The sequence below is a fragment of the Nomascus leucogenys genome, chromosome 10 (assembly GCF_006542625.1).
Source record: "Nomascus leucogenys isolate Asia chromosome 10, Asia_NLE_v1, whole genome shotgun sequence".
Taxonomy (NCBI): Eukaryota; Metazoa; Chordata; class Mammalia; order Primates; family Hylobatidae; genus Nomascus; species Nomascus leucogenys.
This window is the reverse complement of record NC_044390.1, coordinates 53483571-53507797: the sequence shown is the minus strand read 5'-3', so window position 1 is coordinate 53507797 and position 24227 is coordinate 53483571. Positions and strand designations below refer to the sequence as shown.

General features: G+C 53.4%; 1 protein-coding gene across 7 annotated transcripts in view; it reads right to left on the bottom strand.

Moving 5' to 3' along the window:
* UNC13A (unc-13 homolog A) overlaps nucleotides 1-21960 on the bottom strand; it is a 90720-nt gene extending 68760 nt beyond the window's left edge. For all 7 annotated transcript variants that reach the window (XM_030820459.1, XM_030820463.1, XM_030820464.1 and 4 more), the window contains exons 1-6: nucleotides 21773-21960; nucleotides 9584-9613; nucleotides 8214-8313; nucleotides 5953-6070; nucleotides 1910-2033; nucleotides 487-560 (exon numbers count right to left, since the gene is read on the bottom strand). In XM_030820459.1, the coding sequence (XP_030676319.1) occupies nucleotides 487-560; nucleotides 1910-2033; nucleotides 5953-6070; nucleotides 8214-8313; nucleotides 9584-9613; nucleotides 21773-21794 (468 nt within the window). In that variant the 5' untranslated portion in view covers nucleotides 21795-21960. The remainder of the gene's footprint in view (nucleotides 1-486; nucleotides 561-1909; nucleotides 2034-5952; nucleotides 6071-8213; nucleotides 8314-9583; nucleotides 9614-21772) is intronic.
* Nucleotides 21961-24227: the final 2267 nt, after the last annotated feature.

Sequence of the window (24227 nt, the reverse complement as noted above, 5' to 3'; positions counted from 1 at the left end):
TTATATTTTTAGTAGAGACGGGGTTTCACCATGTTGGCCAGGCTGGTCTCGAACTCCTGGTCCCGAACTCAAATGATCTGCCCGCCACGGCCTCCCAAATTGCTGAGATTACAGGTGTGAGCCACTGAGCCTGGCTAATTTTTTTTTTTTTTTTTTTTTTTGTATTTTTAGTAGAGACGGGGTTTCACTATGTTGGCCAGGCTGCTCTTGAACTCCTGACCTCAGGTGATCTGCCCACCTTCGCCTCTCAAAGTGCTGGGATTCCAGGTGTGAGCCACTGCACGTGGCCTCTGCATGTTTCTTGACCCCAACATTGTCTAGAGACTGGACCACATGGGTCATGGATGCAGTCAGGTTACAAAGAGTTAGAAACAGAGATGCAGGGAAAGACAAGCTCAGAGAGAAACAGCATCTGTAAGTGAAAATCGTGGGGAGACAGAGACAGAAACAAGGAAGAAAACAGCCCCCTCCCACCCCAACACTCACTTCATCCTGGTCCCGCATAGCATTGAGCTGCTCCAGCTTCTTGGCCCAGTAGCGAGCCTCCTCTTCAGGAATGTCTGTAAGCAGAGCCCTGTCCATGAGCCTGGAAGCCCCTCCCTGCCCTTCAGCCTCCATCCTCCAGGCCTACTGAGCTCCAGCCGGGCCCTGGCTTCTGGGGTCTTTGGCAAAGCCTCGGAAGTAGGGGTGGGCTGGTCTGTGATCTTGGGAGGGTGGATGGAGATGAAGGGGAGGTACCGTGGTGCCTCTGATGCCCCTCTTCCCAGAGCTGGATGGAGAATAGTTGGAGGATGAGAGGAGATGGGTCCTAGCCTTTACGAGGGTGGGGAAGCCATTGTTTTTATTTAATTTTTTAATTGTTTCTTGAGATGGAATCTCACTCTGTTGCCCAGGCTGGAGTGAAGTGGTATGATCTCAGCTCACTGCAACCTCCGCCTCCTGGGTTCAAGCAATTCTCCTGCCTCAGCCTCCCAAGTAGCTGGGATTACAGGTGTGTGCCACCAGGCCCAGCTAATTTTTTTGTTATTTTGAGTAGAGACAGGGTTTCTCCATGTTGGCCAGGCTGGTCTCAAACTCCTGACGTCAGGTGATCCATTCGCCTTGGCCTCTCAAAGTGCTGGGATTACAGGCGTGAGCCACCACGCCCAGCCCATTGTTTTTATTTTTAGTTTTTTAGAGACAGGGTCTCGCTCTGTCACCCAGGCTGGAGTGCAGTGGCACAATCACAGCTCACTGAAGCCTCAAACTCCTGGGCTTGAGCCATCCTCTTGCCTCAGCCTCCCAGATAGTTGGGACTACAGAAACGCAGCACCATGCCTGGTGAATTTTTAACTTTTTCATAGAGATGGGATCTCACTAGATGGCCCAGGCTAGTCTCAAACCCCTGGCCTCAAATGATCCTCCCCCCTCGGCCTCCCAAAGTGCTGGGATTACAGAGATGAGAAGCTATGCCTGGCCAGCCACGGGTTCTTACAAGAATGAGGTGGAGAGACTCAAGGTGCTTCCAGGAAAGGAAGAGGGGACTATCTGTTCTCAGCCTCTGTCTACATGTCTCTCTCTGTCTCTCCATCTCTCTGTCTCTGTCTGTCTCTCTTCCTATCCCCAGCTCACTGTTGCAGCCTCAGGCATCATCAAGGAACAGCCAGGATAGCTCAACCCTGAACACCCTGGGTCGTGAAGCATTTGCAGCTCACTGGGAAGCTACGGGGCCCAGGTCATGGCCCGCACGCAGCAGGTTCACATCCCTGTTCTCTGCAACCCAAGAAACTCTCTTCTGGCGCGAAGGACCCTCATTCTCAGCCTGAAGGGTCAGCTAGACCTACCCAGGCCTGTTCACTCTCCTGGAATAGCTGAGTGAGTCTACAAGTGGGGCTGGGGCTGGGTGAAGGTCCCGGGCCCCTGTACTCACCTAAGGGTAGCTCAAAGCGCGTGTCCAGGAGGATGCGGTGGAAGGTGGGGTCCTTGGTGCCGCAGATCTCGCTGTCCGCCATGATGACCTGGGAGTCCAGCGTCAGCCACTCCCCAGGGCCCTCCTGGGGGTTGAGGGAGGAGGTGTGTGGGTCAGGAATCTGCTGGTCACTAGTCCCCAGGGCCCCTACTCTCACGTGAGACATCCCTCTCACCCCTACCCCAAAACAAAAGTCATGTCTCCTCTCTCTCTTTCCTTCCTTCCTTCCCTCCCTGCTTCCTTCCTTCCTTTCTTTCCCTTCCTCCCTTTCTTCCTTTATTCCTTTCTTTTCCTTCCTTCCTTTCTCTCTCTTTTCTCTTTTCTTTTTTTTTTTTTTTGAGACAGAGTCTCGCTCTGTCGCCCAGGCTGGATGGAGTGCAGTGGCACGATCTTGGCTCACTGCAAGCTCCGCCTCCTGGGTTCACGCCATTCTCTTGCCTCAGCCTCCCGAGTAGCTGGGACTACAGGCATCCGCCACCACGCCCGGCTAACTTTTTGTATTTTTAGTAGAGATGGGGTTTCATCGTGTTAACCAGGGTGGTCTCGATCTCCTGACCTCATGATCCACCCACCTCGGCCTCCAAAACTGCTGGGATTACAGGTGTGAGCCACCACACCCGGCCCCCTTTTTTTTTTTTTTGAGATGGAGCTTCACTGTTGTTGCCCAGGCTGGAGTGCAATGGTGTGATCTTGGCTCACTGCAACCTCTGTCTCCCAGGTACAAGTGATTCTTTCCTTCCTTCCTTCCTTCCTTCCTTCCTCCCTCTTTTCTTTTTTCTTTCTTTCTTTCTTTCTTTTCTTCTTTCCTTCTTTCTCCTTCCCTCCCTCCCTTTCTTCTTTTCTTTCCCTTCCTTCCTTCCTTCCTTCCTTCCTTCCTTCCTCTCTTCCTCTCTTTCTCTCTCTTTCTTTCTTTCTTTTTAGAGATGGGGTGTCACTATGTTGCCCAAGCTCATCTCGAACTCCTGGCCTCAAATGATCCTCCTGCCTCAGCTTCCAGTAGTTGGGACTACAGGCACATGCCACAGTGCCTGGCTGTGTCCCCATATTACACATGAGGAAACTGAGACTCAGAGAAGGGAAGGTCTCAGTCCAGGGCCACATGGTGAGTCAGGGGAACCCAGAGCAAAGGACCCAGAGGGGGAGCCCCTAGGGGTTATGTAGGGGCAGTCCCAGCCCGACATGGTCATTCCCCACCCTTGATAAGAGGTTATGAGACTCTGACTTCGGATAAAAGCCCTGGAACCTCCCATCGTCCACGGAGAAAGTCCCCCAGGAGAGCGAGCCCATTTCCCCTCGTTCAGGAACATGAGCCTTTGAGCAAGTGGGGTCCACCCTGAACCTCGGTCTGTTCATTATTCAAATGGGAATGATCTTCGGTAGAATCCACTTTCTGCTGCCCCAGGTGACCAGGCCTCCCTCACACTTGAAGGGCCATCGAGGGAATTTTGGGTCTCCCTCAAGGCTTCCTTTTATATATTTTAATTTTAATTTTAATTTTTTTTTTTTTTTGAGACGGAGTCTTGCTCTGTCGCCCAGGCCGGAGTGCAGTGGCGGGATCTCGGCTCACTGCAAGCTCCGCCTCCCGGGTTCACACCATTCTCCCACCTCAGCCTCCCGAGTAGCTGGGACTGCAGGTGCCCGCCACCACGCCTGGCTAATTTTTTTGTATTTTTAGTAGAGACGGGGTTTCACCATGTTTGCCAGGATGTTCTCGATCTCCTGACCTTGTGATCTACCCGCCTAGGCCTCCCAAAGTGCTGGGATTACAGGCATGAGCCACCGAGCCTGGCCTAATTTAATTTTTTGAGACAGGTCTCACTCTATCACCCAGGCTGGAGTGCAGTGGCGTGATCTCAGCTCACTGGAACCTCCGCTTCCCAGGTTCAAGTGATTCTCCTAACTCAGCCTCCTGAGCCGCTGGGATTACAGGTACGTGCCAGCACACCCGGCTAATTTTTTGTATTTTTTAGTAGAGACTGGGTTTCACCATGTTGCCCAGGCTGGTCTACTGAGCTCAGGCAGTCCACCTGCCTCGGCCTCCCAAAGTGCTGGGATTACAGGTGTGAGCCACCGTGCCCGGCCAAGGCTTCCTTTTAGACTCACTTACCTAGATTGTTGCAACCATTTCATCCCTCTGCATTCATTCATTCAAAAACAAACACTGGCCAGGTGCGGTGACTCACATCTGTAATCCCAGCACTTTTCGAGGCCAAGGTGGGCAGATCAGTTGAGGTCAGGGGTTCAAGACCAGCCTGGCCAACATGGTGAAACCCCATCTCTACTAAAAATGCAAAAATTAGCTGGGTGTGGTGGCGGGAGCCTGTAATCCCAGCACTTTGGGAGGCCGAGGTGGGCGGATCACTTGACATCAGGAGTTCAAGACCAGCCTGGCCAACATGGTGAAACTCTATCTCTATTAAAAATGTAAAAATTAGCTGGGTGTGGTGGCAGGCACCTGTAATCCCAGCTACTCAGGAGGCTGAGGCAGGAGAATCACTACAGCCAGCGAGGCGGAGGTTGCAGTGAGCCAAAATCATGCCATTGCACTCCAGCCTGGGTGACAGAGCAAGACTCTGTCTCAAAGTAAAATAAAATAAAATAAAATAAAATGACAAAAACGAACAAACAAAAAACAGTCTCCAGTCCCTCCTCTATGCCTGGTTCATACTGGGTGATGCCAGGGTCCCCAGGAGGCCCCAGCCATCATCACCCTGGCCCCTGAGGAGCCCATAGCCCTGGGAAACAGGGCAGGACACAGGCACCCCCAGCCCCATGAGGTCATAGCTAGCCCAGAGGGAGGAAGGAGGGCTAAAGGATCCAGAGGGAAGTCAGAGAGGGCTTCCTGGAGGAGGGCACATGGGAATTTAGAAGGTGATGGAAAAGAGGACACTTGAAGCTCAGGGAACACACTATACGAAGGTTCAGAGGGTGGAATCTGGGAAGAGTGGAGGTTGGAGTGGGGGGAGAGATGAGACTAGTGGGCAGGTGCCATCTGAAGGGCCTCCCAAGGCAGATGGACAGGGGAGGACAGATCAGAGCTCCAGCTAATAAGACCTTCCTGGGGTCAGTATGGAGGGGTTGAGACTTAAGGTCAGGAGGCCAGGGATTGGGCTGTGGGACAGATGAATAGACATGACCACGGCCTGGCGTGGTGGCTTGCACCTGTAATACCAGCACTTTGGGAGGCTGAGGTGGGCGGATTGCTTGAGCCCAGGAGTTCGAAACCAGCCTGGGCAACATGGCAAAACACTGTCTCTATTAAAAATACAAAAAAAATGAGGGGGGCGTGGTGGCATGCACCTGCAGTCCCAGCTACTCAGGAGGCTGAGGTGGGAGGATCACTTGAGCCTGGGAAGTCGAGGCTGCAGTGGGCCATGATCATGCCACTGCACTCCAGCCTGGGCAACAGAGTGAGACCCTGTCTCAAAAATAAATAATTAAATAAAAAATAGACATCACTACTACCTGCTGACCATGATGCACAAGCTGAGGGGCCAGGGTTGTTACCTAGCACCTTCTTATGAGCTGGTGTAACCTTCCTGCTGCTGCCCATCTGGGACACAAAGTGCCAATTGCCTTCATTACCCCTTTTCTCCTTCCAAGGGTTGCACAGCTTAGAACTACATTTTCCAGCCTAGGACTACATTTCCCAGAATCCCTTGCAGCAAGGTGTTGGCCACATGTCTAAGTTCTGGCCAATGAGATGTGCATGAACCACCCCCATCCCCCACAACCAGCACCTTTCCGTGGTTGGAATGAAGATGCAATGGTGAGCCTAAAGCAGCCATTTGGGGCCACAAGGTGGAAGCCACATGGAGAGACAGGCAGAGCAAGATGGAAGGTGTATAGGCCCTAGTGACTTTGGAAGGTTCGTGGCAATCCCAAGTGTCTACATTGATATTGTCAGGGGATAGGAGATAAATGCCCATCTTGTTTAGCCCACTGGTCTCTGGGCTTCTGCAAGGCACTCCTCCTTCCTCACCCTCAGGCCACCCACCACTCACCTCATTGGACTGGCGGATGGTCCTCAGTGGGATCCACACAGTGCCCACCATTGTGTCCCAGATAAGACCCTTGTTCCACACCTCCACTGTCAGTCCCAAATCCAGACGGTTAATCTCACTGTGGAAAAAGGAGAGGGGGCATCGAGGGAGCAGGAGGGAGGAAACGGGGGCCCAGAGAGGTTAGTTCATTCGCCTGAGAACACACAGCATACTGCAATTCAAACCTAGGCCTGGGAGTGTCCTAGGTGGTAGGGTAACATGGTGGTTCTCATTTTATAGAGGGAAACTGAGGCCAGTGGGGGAAGTTAAGAGCTCAGTGTATCACAAAAGAACCAGGATTCAAAGCCGGAAAGGACGGCGTGGGGACAGATGTTACACATCGCCTGCACCTTCATCTTTCTGAGCCCTTCCTTGGGCCCGCCAACCCTGACCATGCTGGGTAAGTGAGGAAGAGGCTCAAATACCCTCCATAGCTCCCTTTATCCCCAGGATAAGGACATTCGGGGCACCTCTGTCCTTCCCAGTGTGATCTCCATCTAATGATATGAGGACACGATCCCACCTCAAAGCACTTTCCCTGCAGGCCTCGCCCTAGACATTTGTGGATTCGGGGGAGCAGGAAACTTGGTGAAATGTGAGATTCACTGAATTTACAGTTTACCAAAGATTTATCTTAAGGAATGTATTTTTAAAATATGGCCAACTGCAGTGGCTCACGCCTGTAATCCCAGCACTTTGGGAGGCCGAGATGGGTGGATCACCTGAGGTTGGGAGTTTGAGACTAGCCTGACCAACATGGAGAAACCTCGTCTCCACTAAAAATATAAAATTAGCTGGGCGTGATGGTGCATGTCTGTAATCCCAGCTACTCGGGAGGCTGAGGCAGGAGAATCACTTGAACCCAGGAGGCGGAGGTTGCAGTGAGCCAAGATCACGCCATTGCACTCCAGCTTGGGCAACAAAAGCAAAACTCAGTCTCAAAAAAAAAAAACATATATATAGTTGGCTGGGTGCGGTGGCTCACGGCTCACGCCTCACGCCTGTAATCCCAGCACTTTGGAAGGCCAAGGCGGGTGGATCACCTGAGGTTAAAAGTTCAAGACCAGCCTGGCCAACATGGTGAAACCTGGTCTCTATTAAATACACAAAAATTAGCCGGGCATGGTGGCACGCACATGTAGTCCCAGCTACTCGGGAGGCTAAGGCAGGAAAATAGCTTGAACCCAGGAGGCAGAGGTTGCAGTGAGCCGAGATTGCACCACTGCGCTCCAGCCTGGGCCACAGAGTGAGGCTCCATCTCAAAAAAAAAAAAAAAAAAAAAAAATCCATTGGCCAGGCGCAGTGGCTCACGTCTATAATCCCAGCACCTTGGGAGGCTGAGGTGAGCGGATCACCTGAGTCCAGGAGTTTGAGACCAGCCTGGCCACCATAGTGAAACACCATCTCTACTTAAAACACAAAAATTAACTGGGTGTGGTGGCACACGCTTGTAATCCCAACTAGTTGGGAGGCTGAGGCAGGAGGATCACTTGAACCTGGGAGGTGGAGGTTGAAGTGAGCCGAGATTACGCCACTGTACTCCAGCCTGGGCAACAGAGTGAGGCTCTGCCTCACAACAAGCAAACAAACAAACAAACAAAATTGGTGGCAAGGCCTGGGAAGGCATGATGCCCTGAAATTGTAGCTTGGAGGTGGTGGTCAGGGAGGGCTTCACTGAGGAGGTGACACAAGCTGAGACCTGAAGGAGAAGAGCCAGCTGGGGACAAGAGAGCAAGTGCAAGGGCCCTGGGGCAAGAACAAGCTGGGAGGTGCTGGAGAAAGGGGCAGAGGTGGGTGTGGCTGGGGTAGGTGAGGGAGATAGAGCGAGAACCTGGTGGGAACCAGGGGGAAGGCTGTGGGTTTTATTGTGAGGTCGATGAGCCACGGACAAGTTTGGAACATGGGAGTGACAGGATGTGATTTGCAGTTTTAAAAATATCCCCCGGCTGCCTGGAGGAGAACAGATTGTAGGAGGTGGATGGCACAGGAGGCCAGGGCGGAGGCTGGCGGACAGCAGGGACTTGGCTGGTGGCCGCGGAGACCAAGGGAAGTGATTGGATTGGGGATGTGTTTTGGAGGCGAAGGTGATAAGGTGGACACAGGAAGAGGGAGGACAGAGGGGAGTCACCCGGGATTCCCCGGTGTCCAGCTCTGCCCTGAGGGGCCAGTGAGGTGCTGGACTATGCCAGGAGCTGAGGTCATGCCAGACGCCGCAGACTCACAACATGAAATCCTGCTCCCAGCTGGGCTGGCTGCCCCGCACCGCGATAGTCGTGCTCTTGACATTCTGCACTTTCAGGGTCACGTACGTGTTGAATTTCTCTGTGGCAGTGAGAGTAGGGGTCAGCGCTGGGGCTCAGGGACTCTCCAATGCCCCTTCCCAAGCTCTAGACCATCTGCTGTGATCCCCTCAGGAATTTCTGGGCCACTTACCCCCTAACCCATAACCCCACCCTCAGGGCACAAGGGAGGGGCCTCAGTGTGGAGAAACGTGGAATTTTGGGATACTTCATCCAGCTGCTTCGAAATGACCATGTCATTGGTTTTCGGCTAAAAAGACTGAGGTCCCAGAAAAGGGGAACAAAATTGACTGTAAGAAACCTCCTTTGCAGGCTGGGCGCAGTGGCCTGTAATCCCAGCACTTTGGGAGGTCAAGGCAGGAGGATTGCTTGAGCCCAGGAGTTCAAGACCAGCCTGGGCAACTTGGCAAAACCCTATCTCTACTAAAAATACAAAAAATAATTAGCTGGGGGCAGTGGTGCATGCCTGTGGTCCCAGCTACTTGGGAGGCTGAGGTGAGAGGATTGCTTGAGCCTGGGAGGTTGAGGCTGTAGTAAGGCATTATTGCACCACTGCACTCCAGCCTCAAAAAATAAAAATTTAAAAAAAAAAAAAAAAAAGGCAGGGCACGGTAGCTCACGCCTGTAATCCCAGCACTTTGGGAGGCTGAGGCGGGCGGATCATTTAAAGTCAGAAGTTTGAGACCAGCCTGGCCAACAAGGCGAAACCCCATCTCTACTAAAAATAAAAAAATTAGCTGGGTGTGGTAGAGGGCGCCTGTAATCCCAGCTCATTGGGAGGCTGAGGCAGGAGAATCTCTTGAACCCAGAGGCAGATGTTGCAGTGAGCTGAGATCATGCCACTGCACTCCAGCCTGGGCAACAGAAGGAGACTGTCTCAAAAAAAAAAAAAAGAAAGAAAGAAAGAAAAGAAAAAAAAAGAAGAAGAAAAGAAAGAAACTCCTTTTGTCTCTCTGAGCCTCATTTTTCCCACCTGTAGCCCCATCTAAGAGTCCCCATTCTGCCTCTTAGGACCCTGGGGAGAGCCATTGGCTCAGGGCAAGCCCCACCCCTTACAGACTCTCCAAGGATGGCTGGGGAGACCTGGGGACCTCCATACAAACTGCAGGGACCCCCAGGCCAAGGGCTGCCCCTCCCCCTATTTAACCCTCTGACCCCTCTCCTGATGCTCAGAAGACATAAAGCCCAACTCTAAGTCTGGGCTGGGACCCCCTCCCCAATCTCTCCAAGAGACAGACAGACAGACAGACAGACAGACAACACGGGACAGGACAGCAAGAGAAGCCACTTACCTTGGGCACCATCAAACTTGGCTTTTTTGACTGTGGAGAGAGACAGAGATAGGGAAGGGAGATGGGGAGAGATGTGGGGAGGAGAGAGGCAGAGATACAGAGAGATTCAGAGACACACCAAAATAGAGACATAAGGAGAAAGACACAGAGGAGAGACAGGCAAAGATAAAAAGCAAAAGAGACAGATGTTAAAAAAGATAAAGATAGAAGCAATGTCAGAGACAGAGACAAGGGGAGGAGGAGAGGTAGGAAAGAGGAGGCAGGGATGAGAGGGAGAGAGAGAAGCCATCAGACAGATGAGCACAGGCAACCCTAGAATGGAAGGAAATTTGGACCCTAAGAGCATTCCCTACCCCTCCCTCTCCCTCCATCCCCTGTCCCCATCAAACTCCCCAAGCTCCCAACTAGCTGTGCCTTTACCCACAATTGAACAAGATTAGAAGAAAGAGCTGGGCAGATGGTGGGAGAGGCCTCCTACAGGAAGCCCTCCAGGATTGCCCCAGAAGAAGAGGGGAAGTTGAGGAGGTGGAGAAGAGGAAGGTGAAGATAAAGACAATCTCTGATGACTCCACCAGCCCCGACAGGTCAGCAAGACCTCTCCGTCGATTGTCCAGCTCAGTCTGCGATGTCAAATGCTCCCAGGGTTTGGGGAAGCCTCAAAGAAGGCTGGGTGAGGTGAGAAAAAGCAACCCAGAGAGCTGGCTCTCAAAATGCATGTGGAGGGCGAGGCTCGGTGGCTCACACCTATAACCCCAGCACTTTAGGAGGCTGAAGCAGGTGGATCACCTGAGGTCAGGAGTTCCTGACCAGCCTGGCCAACATGGTGAAACCCTGTCTCTACTAAAAATACAAAAATTTGCCAGGTGTGGCGGCGGGCACGTATAGTCTCAGCTACTCAGGAGGCTGAGGCGGGAGAATCACTTGAACCCAAGAGGCAGAGGTTGCAGTGAGCCAAGATCATGCCACTGCACTCCAGCCTGGGCAGCAGAGTGAGACTCTTGTCTCAACAACAACCAAAAGTAATGTACGGGGAGACACTTGGGTCCTGGCTGGAGGGTTGACAGAGATTGTCCAGCACCACTTGCTTGTGGGAGGTGTAACCTGAATATATGTCAGGCACCCCGCTGAGGTCCAGTCTTCTCACATTTCACACATAATCCCACAGCCCCAAGAGATTCAAAGCCATGTCGCCCCCTCCCGGCTCTTCTCAACAGGTATTCAGTTTCCATTGCCAACACCTCTCACACCTTGCTTTTGTCCCCCACATCTTTTTCCTCCATTAATTCTCTACTCCCACCCCCAATCTTCTCCCACACTGAGCTCTTCCCTCCCTTTCCTTTCTTTTTTTCTTTTTTTTTTTGAGGGACAGAGTCTTGCTCTATTGCCCAGGCTGGAGTGCAGTGGTGCCATCTCAGCTCACTGCAACTTCTACCTCCCAGGTTCAAGCAATTCTCCTGTCTCAGCTTCCCAAGTAGCTGGGACTACAGGTGTGCACCACCATGCCCAGCTAATTTTTGTATTTTTTAGTAGAGACGGGGTTTCACTGTATGTCGGCCAGGCTGGTCTCAAACTCCTGACCTCAGGTGATCCGTCCGCCTTGGCCTCCCAAAGTGCTGGGATGCCAGGTGTGAGCCACCGCACCGGCCCCTTTTCTTTCCTCCCTCTTTTCTTCTCCCTTTTTCCTTTTCAAATTAGTGTCTTTGTTTGTGTAGGCAATGCATGCACATGTTGTAAAATCCGAAACAACCAAAAGATGAGACACTGAGAATAAAGCTCTTTCCATCCCAGCCCTTCGTCTCCCTCGCAAACGCAATCAACGTTGGCAGTTCCTTGTACCACTGGAGATGATCCATGCGTCGGCAACCATACCCACGTTCATTTTGCTTGATTTCCAAGACAAATGGTAGCATTTGACACCCACTGTTCTAATCCTTCATGTTTTTTCAGTATGTCTTGAAGAGCGTGTACTAGCAAGTTGAAGGATAAATTCCTAGAAACAGAATTGTGTTTCTATGGGCAGATGTCACAGCCTCCCATCCCGGGTTTGTATCTCTGTCCTCATTGCTTGAATTTCTGTCTCACAAAAGGCACCTGAGTGGAGCCAGTGAAGAGAGAATTCCCGTAACGAGCAGGGCAAGTGCGATGGCCCTAAACACATGTCAGTAAAGACTGTCTGTTCCTGGCCAGGTGCGGTGACTCATGCCTGTAATCCCAGCACTTTGGGAGGCCGAGGCAGGTGGATCACTTGATGTCAGGAGTTCGAGACCAGCCTGAACAACATGGGGAAACCTCGTCTCTCCTAAAAATACAAAAATTAGCTGGGCGTGGTGGCACACACCTGTAATCCCAGCTACTCAGGAGGCTGAGGCAGGAGAATCGCTTGAACCTGGAAGGCAGAGGTTGCAGTGAGCCGAGATTGTGCCACTGCACTGCAGCCCTTGGCTAGGCCTTGAGAGAGGTGATTGCTGGTTTGAGCCAGGTTCAGATTCCAGAGCTGTGTGACCCTGGGCAAGTGAACCCCTCTCTCTGGGCCTTCATCTCTGGTTCCATCTCTGTCTTTTTTTTTTTTTTTTCTAGGTTTGGTTTTTTCTCTCACATCCTCAGCCCCACCCAGCCCCCAGGGAGGGCACCCACCCAGCACCTCACCTCTGGGACTGAAAGAGGCTCAGGAACACTCAGGAATGTGCCCAGCAGGAGCTTTGGGCCTGGCTCCTGGAGGAGGTCCAGCCTGCAGGCGTGGGGACTCTCTGTGAAGGGGGTGGGCAGGGGAAGGGGCAAGAGGTAGAATGACGGGATCGGGGGTGGAGAGCATGCTGACAGAGGCTGAGAAAGGCACCCACAGCTGGAGGGACTCATACGGGGAGAGGAAGGGAGATGAGAGAGGAAGAAATGATGGGCATGAAAGCAAGAGAGGAGAGTCTGGACAGATGGAGAGAAATAGACAGAGACACAAGGAGACAGGGAGAGTGCCAGGCATAGAGGCACATGCCTGTAATCCCAGCTACTAGGGAGGCTAAGGTGGGAGGATCCCTTGAGCCCAGGAGTTCAAGACCAGCCTGGCCAATGTAGTAAGATCCCATGTCTAAAAATAATAATTTAAAAGGGAGAGAGAGGCCGGGCGCGGTAGCCCACACCTGTAATCCCAGCACTTTGAGGCCAAGGCGGGTGGATCACATGAGGTCAGGAGTTCGAGACCAGCCTGGGCAACATGGTAAAACCCCGTCTCTATTAAAAATACAAAAATTAGCCAGGCGTGGTGGTGCATGCCTGTAGTCCCAGCTACTCGGGAGGCTGAGGCAGAAGAATTGCTTGAACCCAGGAGGCGGAGGCTGCAGTGAGCCAAGATCGTGCCATTGCACTCCAGCCTGGGCGACAGAGCAAGACGCCGTCTCAAAAAATATATATTATAATAATCATAATCATAATCATAATAAAAGAGAGAGAGGGAAAGATTTCCATTAGGCAGGGCAGGCAGGTGGAGGAGACACTGGGGAGAGGAGGGGCAGTTGGGGGAGAAAAGTAGGGATGCATATGGGGGTGGGAAAGTGGCAGGCTCTGGGGGGTGATACAAGGAGCTCACTGGGGTGTAGCCTGGGCTGGGCTCACGTGAAGCTCCTCCAACTGTGCCCCGTTTTATAAACCATGGATTTAGGCTCAGAGGGGAGCCCAGTAGCTCCTTGATCTGTTCTGTCTCTCTCTCTCTCTTTCCCAATCCCTGTCTCTCATCTCCCTCCTCCCTGTTCTATTTCTCTCCACACTGGTCATCTTATTTTGGTCTCTGTTCTCTCCTTCTCTCTCTCACTGTCTCTGCCCTTCTTGTGCCCCTCCCTTGGTCAATCCGGCTCCTCTTCCCTAAGCTTCAGCTCCTTCCCGCAGCCTCTCTTGGCTGGAGGGGAATGGTCTCCGTTGGGGTCCTCAGGCAGTGGGGGACCGGCTGGAGGGCTGTACCCTCTGACAGCTGAAGCCAGGCTCCTGCCCTTAGCCCCCTGCCGAGGTCCAGGGTGAGGTAAACCACGATTTTTCATCACTGGGGCTCCGAGTGGGAGAGGGGTCTCAGAGGGAAAAGGGGACAGGAAAGGGGGCTGAGAGTGGGGAGGGGGTTCTCAGGAGGGAAGGGGGTTCGCGGTGAGGGAGGGGATTCGGGAAGGGGATGGGCGCAGAGGGTAGGGTTGTCTCAGGAGGAGGGGCTTGGAGGAGGAAGGGGGCTCAGAGAAGGAACCGAGTTTCTCTCCCTGTCTTCCCCGGCCAGTAAATGGTCCCTGAGTCACCGTCTTCGTCGTCACATCCCGCCACCTCCCCGCCTGCGCCGGGTTGCTGTATCAGGGTCAGCGGGGCGGAAGCGCCACCCTTCCCCGGCGGGCTTCGGGTCACACGCGTGAGGCTATTTATAGCGTGGGCGCGCGGAGGGCGTGGGCGGCGCGCCGGCGGCAGGGGGGCGGGGATGAGGGGGGTGCCCCTGCTGTCCCCAGCGACGAGCGGGTGAAGACACCGCGTCATGCGGCCTCAAAGGTCTTTGGGGCCCCCCAGCAGCGCTGACTGATGAATGAAGTGGCTGAACCCGGGGAGGCTGAGGCAGGAGTTCAGGCTGCGGGACATCCCTGCAGCCTGGCTTCACGCCTCAGTTTCTGCATCATGGAAAATGGGGAGACGGAGTGTCTGATCTCCCTTCCCTCTCCTTTCTCCTCCTCTTCTTCCCTCCTCTTCCTCCCTCACCCCTTCTGCAGAATGATGATTATAGTGTCATTTATATATTATTATTATTACTGGTATCATTACTGTTTTTATTATTTGGTTGTGTTGTAAATGTGTCCCTGGCCTGGATTCTAGGATTTGAATACCCTGGATTCTTTTCTTTTTCTTTCTTTTCTCTTCTTCTTCTTTTCTTTTTTTTTTTTTTTTTTTTTTGACAGGGTCTCTCTCTGTTGCCCAGGCTCCAGGCTGGAGGACAGTGGTGTGATCATGGCTTACTGCAGCCTCGACCTCCCAGGTTCAAGTGATCCTCCCCACTCAGCCTCCCGAGTAGCTGAGACTGCAGGTGCGCATCACCATGGTTGGCTATTTTTTTTTTCTTTTGTAGAGATGGGGTCTTACTATGTTGCCATGGCTGGTTTCAAAGCTCAAGCGACCCCCTCGGCCTCCCAAAGTGTTGGAATTATAGGCATGAACCACATGGCTGACTGACCCTGGATTCTAATTAAGGAAGACTCTAGTCTTGGGGCACTCGCTTCCTGACCTGCCACGTGGGATGGGGTGGGGAGACAGGAGGTGGAGATCCAGCCGTCTAGGGCTTCTGAAAGCCCACCCACCCCAGGATTAGCTTGGGGGAGGGGAGGAAGCATAGGGAATCCAGAAATAGATTATAGGAGATTTGATCGTTTTGTGTGTGATGTTGGTGGAGGGCATTTCAGCGGGAGATGGATGGGCTTTAGGATAAAAGACCTCAGCTCTGCTGGTTTCGCATCTGGGAGAGACTAAATGAGGACCCTTATCCTCCGTTGACACAAATAGACCAGAGCCAGACTGAGCCTTCAGTGTAAAAAACACCAAGAACCTGGAGTTCCAGAGAGTTTCAGGAATCAGGGATTTCTATGGGTGTTGTTTACCATGTACCACTTAGAACTAGGCCTAGCCTATAGTAGGTGCTCATTAAATAGTAATTCATGGAAGGAATGACGTCACCTCCTCCAGCAGCCCTGGGTGGTTGAGCTAAGAGCTGTCCCCAAGGCGCGGGCAGGCGCTGTCCACGGTGCTGAATGCTCGGTCCCCGCCCTTGTACCCTCAATGAACTCGGCTCCCTCCTGCGAGTGGGCCTGGGGACCCTTCCTGGAGCGCTCCTCAGGCCTCAGAATGCAGTGGACTCTCGGAAATGTCCTACACTCAGAACCGCCTTCCAGAAAGCTTTTAGTCTCCATTAACAAAAACATCATCATTAATTTTTTTTTTTTTGACGGAGTCTCACTCTGTAGCCCAAGCTGGAGTGCAGTGGCGCGATCTCGGCTCACTGCAACCTCCGTCTTCGGGGCTTAAGCGTCTTCAGGGCTTAAGCGATTCTCGTGCCTCAGCCCCCTGAGTAGGTGGGACTACAGGTGCGCGCCACCATACCCAGCTAATTTTTTTGTATTTTAGTAAAGACGGGGTTTCACCATTTTGCCCAGGGAGGTCTTGAACTCCTGAGCTCAGGTGATCTGCCCGCCTTGGCCTCCCAAAGTGCTGGGATTACAGGAGTGAGCCACTGCGCCCGGCCCATCATTGATTTTTCATGTCTTTTGCTCACGATTATTGGGCCTTCCCATAAGCCAGGAGTCATGCCAAGGGCTCTGCAAGCCTCATTAGAGAGTTCTGGCAAACGTAGATGGTGGATGCTACTCCTGTGCCCATTCCACAGATGAGCACACCAAGGAATGCAGAGGATATGGGACTTGCCAGGAAGTGGTGGACTTAGGAATTCACACTCAGGCCTGCTGGACCCAGGATGCCCTTATTGGCACCTTGCAGAAGAGGTCCATTGTATGTGGAAGAAAAGTGAGGCCAGGTTAGGGAAAGGGTTAGGCTGCAGCCCTGAAGATGCAACTCTGGAGGGCATCCCATGAGGACGGTAGGAGCTAAGACCTAGATGCAGCTCCTCCTAGCTGGAGGGTATCAGGGACTGAGTAGCCAGGAACAGAGGGATGTGTGAAGGCTTCTTAGGCAAGTGGCAGGGGAATAGCCCTGATGAATGGAGAGATTGTGACATGTCTGTTTACTAGATGCATGAAAGAAGAAAGCAATCCTGGCTGGGCATGGTGGCTCATGCCTGTAATCCCAGCACTTTGGGAGGCCAAAGCAGGTAGATCACTTGGTGGTCAGGAGTTCGAGGCCAGCCTGGCTAGCATGGTGAAACCCTGTCTCCGCTAAAAATACAAAAAATTAGCTGGGCATGATGGTGTGCATCTGTAATCCCAGCTACTCAGGAGGCTGAGGCAGGAGAATTGCTTGAACCTGGGAGGCGGAGGTTACAGTGAACTGAAATTGTGCCACTGCACTCCAGCTTGGGCAACAGAGCCAGACTCTGTCTCAAAGAAATAAATAAATAGAAAGAAGAAGGCAATCCCAGGGCAGATCCTCACTCCACAGAAGGGATTTGGCTGTCTCCGAGGTCCTGGGGGCTGAGAGAAGGCTCAACCTTCTCCCGCCAACCCCAGTAGGCTATGGAGTCAGTCAGCTCCACCTCTGGCTCTGTTACACCAGGCAAGTTGCTAAAGCTCCCTGAGTCTCAGTTTTCCTCATCTGTACAATGGGGCTACTGTGAGAGTTAAAGAGGGCATGAGCATAAAAATCCTTAACATCATGCCTATGAAATGCTGGGCTGGGCACGGTGGCTCGAGCCTGTAATCTCAGCACATTGGGAGGCCGAGGCAGGAGGATCACTTCAAGTCAGGAGTTCGAGACCAGCCTGGCCACTAGAGATGTATTTGTATTTTTGGTAGAAATGAGAAACCCCATCTCTACTAAAAATACAAAAATTAGCCAGGCGTGATAGCACATGCCTGTAATCCCAGCTACTCGGGAGGCTGAGGCAGGAGAATTGCTTGAACCCAGAAGGTGGAGGTTTCAGTGAGCCGAGGTCACACCACTGCACTCCAGCCTGGGTGACAGAGAGAGACCGTGTCTCAAAAAAACAAAACAAACAAACAAACAAACAAAAAAGCTGGATAAATGGGGTTTGTTGTTGATATTATTGTAAGTTGTGAAGCAAACCCACCCTCACCTAAATTCACTGATTTGTTCATGTCATTTATTCATAAAATGTTTATAGAGCCTTTAAAACATCAGTTGGGCGTGGTGGCTCACACCTGTAATCCTAGCACTTTGGGAGGCTGAGGAGGGTGAATCACTTGAGCCCAGGAGTTCAAGACCAGCCTGGACAACAGGGCAAAACCCTGTTTCTGCAAAAAAAAAAAAAAAAAAAAAAAAAAAAAGTCAGCCGGGTGTGGTGGTGCATGCCTATAGTCCTAGCTACTTGGGAGGCTGAGGCAGGAGGATCACTTGAGCCCTGGAGGTCAAGGCTGCAGCAAGCTGAGATCATGCCACTGCACTGCAGCCTGAGTAACAGGCTTTGAGTGAGACTCTGTCTCAAAACAAAACAAAACACCAAGTGGCCTGTGCAAAATGCTGTGAGGCACATAGGAAGATGTGGAACTGACCCTTCACACCACCATGCTTTTGCTCATGCTGTTCCCTCCACCCAGAGCACCATCTCCCTCCTGCTCATCTCCCCCTCATCACATCTTCTGAGACTCAAGTAAATGGTGGTGGTGGAATCAGGGTAGGCTTCCCAGAGGAAGAGAGATACCCCACTCCTCATCTCCCTTAGCCCTCCCTCATCTCTTTCATTCTAACCCCATGGGAGGTGCAGGGGTGATGGCTAGGAATAGGGCTGGGTCCCCAGAGCCAGGAATAGTGCCTGGTATACAGTAGGTGCTCAACTAATGCTTGTTGAGTAAATAAAATGAGTGACTTCACGAAGGAACCAGGTGGCATTTGCCATTCACAGCCTCAGGATGCTGCCAAGACCTAGTGAGTGGATTAAGATGTTGGGGAGCAGCGGGGCTCCACATCAATAAATAAATGAAGGGGGGCAGAGATAAGGCCCATACACCATACAAGGTGGTCTGCTCTGTGTTGGTGCTGGGTGTATACACAAAAGCTCGCATTTGCCTGTACTTGCTTGGGTATTTGCAGCAGTAGTTGGCTCATCTTACCAGGGCAGGCAGGTGCCTGCCTGTACATGGATGTAAGTGTGCATGTGTGCATGTGTGCAGAGTATGTGCACCATTTAAGTGCAGGTGGAAGTCTGCACATGTGTGTCTAGGAGTGGGGTGTCACTACATCAGAGACACACTGGTGTGTGAGCTTGTGGGTGATATGTTAGGTGGAAAACACACATATTGACATTTGCATGTGTACATGGATGCAATTCTGTGGCAGCTGTATTTGTTTATCTGCATACACGTATGCACTTGTGTGCAATGAAATACTCAAATGTGTATTTACTTGCATGCGTCATCATCCACTTGTTGAAAGGGGCTGCTTTGAATGTCCAGGAAGGTGTTGTCATGTGTGTATACACATGGCTTTGACATGTGCTTATATGAATATATGTGTGCTTCATGGGGTTGGGGACCTTAACAGATATGTATGGGTACATGTCTGAGTGTTAGGACATGAGTGAATCTTTTTTTTTGAGACAGAGTCTCATTCTGTTGCCCAGGCTGGAGTACAGTGGCAGGATCTCAGCTCACTGCAACCTCCACCTCCCATATTCAAGTGATTCTCCTTCCTCAGCCTCCCGAGTAGCTGAGGCTACAGGTGCGCACCACCACGCCTGGCTAATTTTTTGTATTTTTTAGCAGTGACAGAGTTTCACCATGTTGGCCAGGCTGGTCTTGAACTCCTGACCTCAAGTGATCTGCCCACCTTGGCCTCCCAAAGTCAAAGTGATGAGATTACAGGCCTGAGCCACCTCGCTCGGCTGGACATGGGTGGATCTTTATGTGACATGTATATTGTGAACATTCATCAGACACATGGGTATATCTATCTGCGTGCTGGCAGACACACTCACACGTGTGTTGCCGGGACTATATCTGTAGTGGCAGACTGTGTCCTATATACACATGTATGCTTGTGTTCACACAGGCGTTTGAGTACACACGTGTGCCTATGGAATGTGCCTTCCCAAGCACATGGTCTGTGTAGAGCCTTCATGCATCCTAAGCATTTGTGTCCACACAGGAACAAGTCTGGGTATGAATGTGTGTAGGGATTGGCAAACTCCTGTGGGTCCCTGGTGGAGGGGAGAGGGGGCAGGTATTTCCTCAGCTGAGCTCAGGCAACACGGCAACCCATCTCAGCCTAGCTTCACTCCTGCCAAGCCCACCCCAACTTCTCTCGTACTCAGCCATCCCAGCCCCTCCCCTCTCTGGGCACCATCCCACCTCTCCCTGGGAGACTGGCCTCACCCAGCACTTCTCCCTCTCCCCACCCCTCCCTGCCTCCTACTCCTCCTCACTCCAACCTCACACCTCCCTTTACACCTCAGGGCCTTACCTCCCACCCCTGTCAACCTCTTCCCCAGCCTTGCCCCTCCCAGCGATTCCTCTCCACTCAGCCGGGCCCCTCCCTATAAAGTCCACAGAATCCAGCACAGTCCTCCCCCAACGTCTCTGTTTCTGGAAGCCTCATCCCTCTTGCCTCCTGCTGCCCCCCCTTAATGCCACCCCCGCAGCCGAGCCTCCTGTTTGCGTCAGCATTAAGGGTGAGATCCCCGCCCCCCCACTCCACTAGGCAAACCTTCCAGAGAAGCCCAAGTTGGAGGATGTGAGGCGGGGTGGGGCGGGATGTTGGGGGAAAAAGAGAGAGGATAGAGGAGTCAGCCAGGAACACCCACGTCGGAACCTCCTCCAGTGCCACCTTTAAGAGCCCGGCTACTTAGAGCAGGGGGAGAGGTCAGTAGGGGGTCTGGACATTCAAGTTCTTCTCCCATTCCGTCCTCAGGCCTAGGCGGTGGGGGCCGCCTAGGGGTCTCCTTCACTTCCCTACTCCCCTAACTTCATAGGCCTGGAGGCTAGGGGATGGAGGAGTTGACCTTTGACCCTAGGGACCCTTCTTCCACCACCCCCAGCCCCGTCCAGCAGAAACGAGCTTAGAGAAAGTAAGCCCCTGTCCCTTTAAGAACACCCGCGTCCACGCCGGCCCAGCCCGGCCTGATTTGCACTCGGAAGCTGCCGCGGCGGGGAGCTGGCGGGCGGGGCAGGGTTTGTGAATGAAGCGGCCGAGGGGGAGGGGAGGGAGGAGGAGGGGCGGCGGGGGCGGTTCCCGGCTCCCCGGCCTGCCCACCCTGTGTCCAGGCAGCAGGAGTTCAGCACACACACGCTTCCTGTCGCCCGAGGTCTCCCGAAGCCTGCCGTCTCAGGCTTGGCAGACACACCCCTTCCCCCACCCCAGCCTTCTTGAAATGGGTGGGAGTGATGAGGGGACCCCAGTCCTTAAGAACCAGGGGTTCGGAGCTCTGTAGGCGTGGAACGGCGGTCCACCTCCACCCCTGACGCCCAAGATCTCCCAGAGCTTGAGTTCTCAAACGGGAGTGCCCAGAACGCCTGGGTTCGGTTGGGCTGGCTTCCCCACAACCCCAGAGCCATAAAGGTGTGGGGTGGGGGGTCATGCCCCTCCCACGTCTCCCTCCCTCCTCCAACCCCAACGCAGAGCGTGGGCTTGGGCGTGGGCCTCTGTGCAGATGGCGTTCTGGCCCCAAAATAGCTCTCCCCCCCCACCTCACGTCTCCCTCCCTCCCTCTCTCCAGCGCAAAGTGGGTGAGGTGAGGATGGGCCAGGAGGGGGACCAGGGGACATTGCTCTTCCAAGAAGTAGGCTCCCTGCCGAGAAGGCCCTGAAACGTGTTTGGGAGAACCGGAGGGGGCAGGGAGCGGGAAGACCTTCTGGCCATTCCTCCAACCCCCTCACTCGGGAGGCCAAAGAGTTAACTGGAAAAGCGCCCCCAGACCTCCAGTCACAGCCCTCTCTGGACGTTGGGAGGGGTCTCCTGTCTCCACACTCCCCCCACCCCAGTCCTCTTTACACCCAGGGCTGGGAGAGTCCTCGAACTCGTGGATGTCCTGATGGCCAAGCCCCTCTACCTATATCTTACATCCCCACAGCTTGGAGAATCCTCCCACCGCACTCTCCTTCGAATTTCCAGCCGGGTGCGCGTCCATGAGGACCCGCAACCCAGCCCACAACACCAGACCCCTTCCAAGTACCCCTGCAGGCTTCAATCAAACTACCCAGCCCAGACTCTTCCGCACTGACCCTCTAAAAGCCCGGTCTACACAGACGCCCCAGTCTAGATCGTTTCCGGGTAGAACCTCGGATACCCGTCCACGTCCACACGGGCCTCCGCGTTCAGCCGCGTCCACTTGCGTCCACACGACCCCTCCAGCAGCGGCCACCAGGACCCCCGGGAGCCCTGCCGCGTCTACACGGATCACCCCCTCAGGGGGCCCAGCTGCGTCGACAAGGGCTACCCCTCTCAAAAGCCCAGCCGCCTGGACTCGGGTCACCCCCCAGGATCCCCCTGGGAGCCGCATCCACGCGGACCCCGAGTCCCGCCCGCGTCCACACGGGTCCCCCGACCCCCAGCCTTGCCTCCTACCTCCAACGCAAAGCAGAGACATGTCTCCGGACTCGCAGGCGGGCCGGAGGCGGCCGGGCCGGCTCTGTCGGGTCGGGCTCAGCGGCCGCTGGGCTGGGGCATCTCCCGGCTGCAGCCCGCGCTTGGCTCACGCCGGGGCCCGGCCGCCACCGGCCATCTTGGTTCAGCACCGGGGGCGCGGACAGCGCCTGACGTGGTGCTGATGCGGGGCGGGCAGGCGGAGCCCCGGGACGCCTGATGGGGCGGGGGCGCTGCGGGCTGGGGGGGGCGTTAAAGGGCCTGGCTCCGGGAAGGGGCGCCCCGCCCCACACCTCCTCGTTGCAGGGGGACAAGGGGCGACGGCGGCCCCCCAAGCAGGTTTCCTCCTGTGCAGATCCCCACCTGCACTGAAATGGTGCACGTGCCCCCGCCACCCACGCATGGACATTCCTGCCCTGGTAACCTGGGCAAACGCCTCCCTGCAATACTCAAGCAAGTACAGGCAAATGCAAGCTCTTGTGTGTATGCCCGGCACCAGCACCGGGCAGATGGTCCTATTCTCTGAGTATCTCTCTTCCTCTGTCTCTACGTCTCTGTCTCTCTGACTCTGCTGCCTGTTCTCTTTCTCTCCCTGGGTCTCTGTTCCTCTGACTCTGTCCACTGCTCTCTCTCAGTCATGTGTCTCTTAGCCTCTCTCTGTAAAGTCTTTTTGCAGCTCTACTGCATCCTGTCTAGGTCTCTCTCTATGTCTCTAAGCCATCCAGCCCATGGGTCCTTGCCCACACTCTGAACTCCTTTTCATCCATCAATGTCTTGTCTGAATATCCTCTCCTCCAGGAAGGCTTCCCTGACGCCCCAAGCTGAGCCTTTGTTTCTCCTCTCTGGACTCCCCCAGGCCCTATCCCTTCCTCTGATTGGGCCCTGACCCCAACGAAACTCTGCCATTCCTCCCCACATTTTTTTTGTTGTTTAGATGGAGTCTCCCTCTGTAGCCCAGGCTGGAATGCAGTGACGCAATCTTGGCTCATTGCAACCTCTGCATCCTGGGATCAAGTGATTCTCCTGCTGCCTCAGCCTCCCCGAATAGCTGGGACTACAGGCACGTGCCACCACGCCCACCTTTTTTTTTTTTTTTTTTTTGTATTTTTAGTAGAGACGAGGTTTCACCATGTTGGCCAGCCTGGTCTTGAACACTTGACCTCAGGGGATCCGCTCACCTAGGCCTCCCAAAGTGCTGGGATTCAGACCTGAGCCACTACGCCTTGCCCCCTCCCCACATATCTAACTGGGCAGTTCCATGTGGGCCCCTTGCCCTGCAACCTGCTCGCTGTATCACCAGCACCTAAACTAGCATGAAAGGCTGAGCCCCACAGGGTCTCCTGCCCCCAGCCCACATGAAAGAGCTTCATAAATGCAGAATGTGCATGGAGTTGAGTGAGGCCATTGTTTTGAACAACTCTGCCTCTCATCACAAGCATGGCCTTGGGCAGGTCTTGTGACCTCCTTGTGCCTCAGTTTCCACACCTGTAGAATGAATATGATAACAAGTCCTGCCTCAGAAGGTTGCTGGAGGTATTACATGAGTTAACATGTGAAACCAGTTGTAATTTTTTTTTTTTTTTTGGAGGTGGAGTCTCAACCTGTAGCCCAGGCTAGAGTGCAGTGGCACCATCTCAGCTCACTGCAACCTCAACCTCCAAGTGGTCCTCCTGCCTCAGTCTCCTGAGTAGCTGGGATTACAGGCGCTCGCCACCACATCCAGCTAATTTTTTTGTATTTTTTGTAGAGACTGGGTTTCACCATGTTGGCCAGGCTGGTCTCAAACTCCTGACCTCAAGTGATCCACCCATCTTGGCCTCCCAAAATGCTGGGATTACACGAATGAGCCACCGCGCCTGGCCCCAGTTGTAATCTTAATGCCTAATAGTAACCACGTTTGTATCTGTCACTGCTTTAAATTTTTTAAAAATCAGCACGGCTAATTTTTGTATTTTTTGTAGAGACAGAGTTTCACCATGTTGCACAGGCGGTCTCAAACTCCTGGGCTCAAGTGACCCACCCATCTCAGCCTCCCAAAATGTTGGGATTACAGGCTCATGAGCCACCATGCCCGGTCTTAAATTTTTGTTAAACATCAATGAGCTGTAGATAAACTATAAGGAGCAGGCCTGGATAAAAAACGTTACCATTGGCCGCGCGCGGTGGCTCACGCCTATAATCCCAGCACTTTGGGAGGCCGAGGCGGGGTGATCACGAGGGCAGGAGATTGAGACCATCCTGGCTAACCCGGTAAAACCCATCTCTACTAAAACTACAAAAAATTAGCCGGGCATGGTGGCAGGCGCCTGTAGTCCCAGCTACTCAGGAGGCGAGGCAGGAGAATGGTGTGAACCCGGGAGGCGGAGCTTGCAGTAAGCCGATATCACGCCACTGCACTCCAGCCTGGGTGACAGAGCGAGACTCCATCTCAAAAAAA